The sequence below is a fragment of the Corvus brachyrhynchos genome, unplaced genomic scaffold, assembly GCF_000691975.1.
Source record: "Corvus brachyrhynchos isolate BGI_N302 unplaced genomic scaffold, ASM69197v1 scaffold239, whole genome shotgun sequence".
Lineage (NCBI taxonomy): Eukaryota > Metazoa > Chordata > Aves > Passeriformes > Corvidae > Corvus > Corvus brachyrhynchos.
The window spans coordinates 1,297,424-1,304,295 of NW_008246057.1; the positions used below are offsets into that span (position 1 = coordinate 1,297,424).

Sequence of the window (6,872 nt, forward strand, 5' to 3'; positions counted from 1 at the left end):
TCTACCTTGGAGAAGGTAAAGAACAAGCAGCCAGAAAAAAATGACCCTTGATGTCACTTGCAGCCACCACCTGTAGAAGAATGGAAAGAAAACAACTCTCACGATTCCTTTGCGGGTCAAAGATGTCCAAGGACTTTCAGGTTTTGCTTTAGCAAAAGCAGATCCTTTAAAAAAACAGAAAAGAAATTTAGATTTATTCCATCATTATGGCTAATAGAAACCTCAGTTGTTCAATAGCGGAGTAGTTAAGATAGTGAAATGGTGGAAGTACAAGATTTATTCAAGTAATTGTGTTTAATAATTGCTCCTTTAAATAATTATCTCCACAATCTAAATATGGCATAAATTGTTGGTGCCCTCTTGACTTCCATTATCAGGAACTTCTACAAATACCTGTATTTCAGAATGTTCGAATAACAAAACATTGCCACATCAAAATTATTCTAAAATAAATTATTAAAAATTGTTCTGATTCACAGAGGTATCAGAAACATGACATGAAGCAACAAGAAGTCATATGAAAATTCTACATGCCCATGGAGGCATGAGAGTCCTTTCCCAGCACAGCAGAGGGATCTAAAATACCAACATCTGTAAATTGCACCAGCCACATCATTCAGGAAAATGGAATGAGGTTGGGAAGCATTGAAGTGAATCTGTCCAACTGAGGACTATGCCCAGGAGCAGGGAAGCCACCCAAAGAATAATTTATCTTTGTCTCTCCTTCTATACCATTTTTTATCTCTCTCATTCAAATGTCTTTTCTCTCCCATATCTCTCCATTTCTTTTTCTTCTGCAAATTCCCAGCAAGAAAACTGTAAAATGTACTTAATGGGGATGTGACTTAAATTATGCCAAGTTATTGACTGAAAGAGTAACTACTGCATGCTGCTACACCATCCCCATCTCACTTACAAGCAGCACTGGCATTAGTGAGCTCTGTGCTGCACAGGTAAAACACTGCCAGCTCTGAAACTACTTTAGTGCCAACGTCGACATCCATGCAATCATTTAAATGCTGTTCATGTACATCACTGCACTGAAGAGGTCTACCACTGTTTCTCAGTTTCTTGTAAGTTCAAATTTTATTTTGTTTCTTTCTTTCACATTCCTATTTTTAAAAAATTATATTATTAGGTGATGTGACAAAAGCTTATCTGCACAACCACAGAGAAGTTCAAAGAGATAATTGGAGAGGGGAGCCCAAGTAATACTTTCAAGGGTCCTTCCAGGCTTCTCCTCATAGATCCATCACTGGAACCATCAGCCCATCAGGCTCATCTCCAGAGCAGAAGCAGAAAAGCAGGTGGGAATCCAAATCACAGAATGAACACGATGACCAGGCCCCTTCCAGGGCTGTCCCAGAAGAGCCATCGACCCCACTGTCCAGGTGTGAACCCTCACCATGCACAGCTGGGAGCAGCTCTCCAAGTCATCTTTCAGAGGAAAAGGGATGCTGCCTGAGGGGTGGGACTCATTAAGGGATGCCAGGGAGAAGGAGCTCAGATGGCACAGGACTCATCAGACATTTCAGGAAGAAGCCAGGGGTGGGAGAAAGAAGGGGTTTAGGCAATTTAGGGAAGAACAAGTGCAGGGAAATTGAGTGGCAAGGGGATAAAAAGGACTGGTCACACAAACAGCCACTGCCCGGGGTGCCAGGTCTCTGAAGGCCAGCGCTGGCTGTGAGGGTGCCCAGAGAGCACTACTGGCTTCCTGAAACAGATGCAAGAGACTCTGCTGGCTGTTGGGCTCATGGATAAAAACACTAAATAATCTTTTCCCTAGCCTTTACAAGGCATGAGGGAAATTACATACAGAGAAGAATAAATTAAGACTAAATAAAGACTTTTAGAAAAGTCTTATATCATCTGGCCTTCTGTTGTTGTTTTGTTATTTAAAACAGGCAAGAAACAATCAAGGCCTATACACTTTTTTACTCTTCAGAAACTTCAACATAACCTTTCCTCTAGACTTCAGGAGATGTGAAAGAAGTCTAAACACATGGCAGTAGGAGATTTCTAAACTAGTAACTCAAAAATGATAAATGGCAACACAAAAGGTTTTTTTTTTTTCTTTCCCAAAATCTAAATCTATATAACAAAATTAAAACTAAATTCTTAAGCTTTCAATTTAATCTTGATGTCATCATTTAACAATATTTTCTATCCACCTGCTTTAGGGAAGAGTTATGTAGAGGGTTGGCTGTGTTTTGTTTCACCTGGGGTTAGTTTAAACCTACTAATACACTGTCATTATAATAGACAGAATGGCTGTTATTTTTATACTGAGAAATTCAGCTTTTTCTGGCTCAGGACCTACCTCTTACAAGATCAACATCTATGAGGTCTGGTTTCACATGTCCTGTTTTCTTTGGTTTGTTTCTCAAACCCTGCAGTAGACAAATACTATCAAAATACTTTCATGTAGATGACAGACATTACAAAAGACAAAAATATCTCTGTGGTCAGTAGTTGTATTTAACCTATACTCCTACTGAAAATTCAGACAAACATGTCAACTTCATAGATTTAAAGTACTATAAATTAAACATTCCAACGAACAATGCACAATAGATGCCTTTTACACACTTTACAATCTAAATAAAACCCAACCAATTACTGACCCACCAGGCTATTTTTCAAACAGGCACTGAGCACTCATGGCTTTGCATTATGCACACAATGTAGGCACACACTTGCAAGAATTAGTAATACATGTCTATTAGATTTCCAGAACTTTTGCAACAAATTACATTCCTGAATCTCTTTTCTCCTTAGGTGTCCTAACTCAACTTCACAAAATGCTTACATTGCAACTCCTTAATTCCAAACCTAGATAGCAAATCATGTTGCAATGCAGGAGCCACTAATGAGCAAGATCTCAGAAATCCATATTCTAGAAAAGTATTGAATTTTTTCACTGTAATGAATATAGATTAGCCAATTAAAAGGAGGGGGAAAATCCCACACAACAGGAAAGCAGCAGGAAGAAAAGCAAGATTATTTTGTCTTTTACAAGCAACATCTTCCATCACTGAAGAACCAAACTCTCTGGCAAAGCTTTCAAGTTTGGTTTTAATGCTAAAATGTGATGCTGTACGCTCAAGTCTCAGAGACAGCTCTGAGTTTATTCTGCTCCCCTTAGCTTAGACTCGTGGTCACATTGGACAGTAAGAAAATCACAGAGTACAATTCATACAGAGTAAAATAAAGTATTCAAAAAAATATTTAGGATACAAATGTAATTATTATGAAAGTCAGTTAACTGTTTTCATTCAAAAAGCAGTTAAATTCACTGGGGAACTGTACATTTCTATCACTACCAAAGTTTATGCATGTGTAAAAACACTACTTAAATATGAACATAAGTATAAATAAAAGCATAAAAATGAAATTATTATCAATGAGAGACTGATCAGTGAAATCTGGTAGTGTTAATCTATTTAAGAACAATACTAAGCAAAACGTTCAATTGAATGCAGCTCAAAATATTTCTCACATCTAAATTCAACTGGATTTATTTTTCATGCAGAAATAAAGCTAAGATTAAAAAAATCAAACTGCAACAAGCTAGATATGTAGTCATTACCCAATGTGTCTATTAGCAAATGAGCTTGCCTGAAACAAAACAAAATCAATACACACAACTGAAACACGAATAGGACAAAACGTGCTCTGAGGATGACAAATACAGAAAACCAGTTGTATTTTAAACTCAAGCACTACAAAGACCTTATAATGCAAGATTTTTCCAGAACTGCAGTCCTAAAACTGCTGTAATTTTATGTGGAATGAGAAAAGAAGCCCATAATTAGAATTGGAAATTATCATAATTCTAGAATCAGCTACAGATTCTTGTGAATCTTGCATAAGTGAGCCACTCCATTTCATAAAGAAAACTGAAGCTTGAAAAGAAAATTCTGAATGATATAATCATTTTCAAATGTATTAGTGCTTATGGGCCACAAGATCTCTCTTGAAAGTCTAAATAAAGATGTGCCTTTTGGAAGAAATAATGCCCTAGAAACACATGCTCAATCCTAGGAAAAATTTACCACTGTGGCTCAAATTATGTTTTCATTTTAAAGAAAGAACTCTGAAAAAACTAAGTCAAGAGTACAACTTGATGCAGCCTTCATAGGAAAAGAAATGGTGACTCATTCTTTAAAAATTCCACTGGTGAAACAGTACTTTCAGTGTCCATGGACTACACTGAGTTGGCTCCTGAACTGTTTGCCACACACAGAAAAAGCATTCCATTTATTCAGATGCAATTTCTCCACATTCTTAATGCATCACAAATCTCTGTAACATACATGGAAAACAGCAGTGTTTCAGACTAACGTTATTTTAAAAAAATATTCAGTGTTTCATAATGCTCAGACCCATCCAGTTAGTTCATATAATTTCTCTTCAGCATCAAACACATTTAGCTAAGCATTAGCAAAAGAAGGTTCAAATAAAAATGCTTAAAAGTAGTTGTTATTATTGTAAAAACTTTTACACACATTTTAAAATTAATCCTAATAGATTCTATTACAGTTATAACTAAATTATAAATTCATAGTAAGAGAAACTGACTTTCTACTGAAAAATAAGATATTTTCAGATTTTTAGTGAAGTTAATTTGTAAATTACTACATAATTTTTTTATATATATATCAATAATGTCAAAGCACTGTAGGAGCTTTGAGACTAAAGCACTAATGTGTAATACCTGAACTTAGTCATGTGCCTTGGTGTTACCTGAATTGCACTTCATTCAGTCAACCCAAACTCAGACACCACCAGTAATTTGTTAGTTATTGGACTCCTAAGCCAACAAGATGCATTTCAAATCAGCACGGGGCACTGTTTGCAGTAACTATTTGAATAACATGCTATTACACAGCAGTTAATGAACTCCTCTCCTAGCTGTGATGGGTTTTCATGGCCATGGGAAGGACCCTCCAGGCACCCCCAGGCTCAGCACTGCTGCTGAAATACCTTGGGTTCCACTTCATGTGTGTGTTTCTGTACAGAAACTCTGTAGCTCAGGCCAGTAACAGTTCCCACAGAAGGCAAGCAAGTCCCCATACACGTTTTGTTCAAGTACTGGGGAGTGAAAAAACCAATCACCGGGGAAACTGAAGCAATGTACATTTTACTGATGTTAAGTATTAGCAACACCTTGAAACTCATGCAGAAATACCACAATACTCCCGTGCAGTGTTGGAGGAAAAGAAAAGGTAAATTGCAAGAAAATGTTAACGAAATTAACATTGTGGGTATGACATCATATACAGCCTATAGAACTAGCACCTATAGGATTGACTCCTTTATGTCCAAAGCAATTTAGCAACGTGTCAGATGCTGATGGTACTGTTAGTTAAACCAAAACGCACAGAACGCTGTTAAACTGCTTGTTCAGAGAAACAAAGCCTGAGGTACTTACCAGTCTAATAAACTGTACAAAACAATGACAGCATCATAAAGGAGGAAAAGTAAACTGCAGGTATAAGGTAACTAACTGAAAGCAAAGAGAGCTCAGATAACTGACATTAGAATTCATCACAAAGAAAAGTGAAAGACAGAGGTATTAACACAACTAAGCCCTGTCTTAAGATAAGTGAAAAGAAAAAAAAGTACTGACATACAGAAAGATGCATCACACTAAACGCTGCAGAGTTATAATTACATAAAATAAATAGAGCATAGTATGCTAGTTACGTTTGGTTATACTCCAGAAGTCTCATTTTACTTTACCATTATTAAACACCACCACATACAATGTAGATTACATCAGCATACATGACCACAAAAAAAACCTTTTTAAATGCTGTATTATTACCTTTATTTCTCTTTGCTCTACTGATTTTTCCCATATTTGTTGATCGTACGCTCCAATCTAAAAAGAATACAGAAAAAAAAAAATCTACATTAGGATTTAAAAGACATCGATCAAACAAAATCAAACCAACCTTCAACAAGAGAAGCATGAAGCCACCAGGTTATTTCCTTGGGGAGACTTGTTTACAAAGAAGTTTTTATCTTCTGCATTCTTTCTTGGCTGGACAGGATCAAGCTGATCTGTAAATGAACTGTGATAGAGGGGAGAGCTGAGTCTCACAAGCCCAAGCACTGGGAAGACCACGTTCCCTCCCACCCCAGGTCAGGATTCCAGCCTCCACATGACAGAGAGCAGAACTATGGCAGCTACACTGACACGGTCTTTCATATAACTTCAAAAGAAATATGCACATCTAGTTGAATTCATACCCTCAATTTATTTGTTTTTAAACCCTCTATAATTCCCATTCCATTCCACCCACTTTTAAAGCCTCATGGTCTTTAGCTTTATCTCTTAACAGTGCACAGCAACCAGATATATGGTCAGGCTGGTAATCAACCAGCTTATAGCCCAGGGGGAACTCAAAGAATATCAAGAAATAGCACTTTTCTCGCTGATTGTCAGATATTTAGAGGAAGAGCAACCTTAAACTCCAGGATGTAAGAGAGTGACAAGAACAAGTTGATAAATCAAGACAACATATCCAAGTTTTGTAAGAAATTATCAAAGATCATCAGATTGCTTTGAACTCCACCTATTTCTAGGTAATAACCAGTAATAACAATCTCTTTTACTATGGCAATTTTAAACCCTTGCCATCTCAGCTGCTCTACCTAGACACAAAAATCGTGTGTATCTGAGGTTCAATTCATGTCACAAACTCAGAGCAGTTAAGCGTAAGATCACTTTCAGGTTGCGAGGGAGAGACAGATGCAGTTCCTCAGATTCAAAGATCCTTTTCCAGCCTGCAGAGGTGACATGAGCAACTCAGTCAGACACCTGACAGAAATGCAAGAGGAAAAACTCCCACCATCTGAGCAAA

General features: G+C 37.1%; 1 protein-coding gene across 2 annotated transcripts in view; it reads right to left on the reverse strand.

Annotated features, from left to right (window-relative positions):
• PHTF2 (putative homeodomain transcription factor 2) overlaps nt 1-6,872 on the reverse strand; it is a 53,872-nt gene that overhangs the window by 30,584 nt on the left and 16,416 nt on the right. Inside the window, exons 2-5 of one of the 2 annotated variants that reach the window (XM_017745977.1) lie at nt 5,961-6,080; nt 5,831-5,887; nt 2,321-2,390; nt 6-164 (exon numbers count right to left, since the gene is read on the reverse strand). In XM_017745977.1, coding sequence (XP_017601466.1) covers nt 6-164; nt 2,321-2,390; nt 5,831-5,887; nt 5,961-5,978 — 304 coding nt within the window. In that variant the 5' untranslated portion in view covers nt 5,979-6,080. The remainder of the gene's footprint in view (nt 1-5; nt 165-2,320; nt 2,391-5,830; nt 5,888-5,960; nt 6,081-6,872) is intronic. The other variant, XM_017745976.1, reaches the window with a different exon arrangement.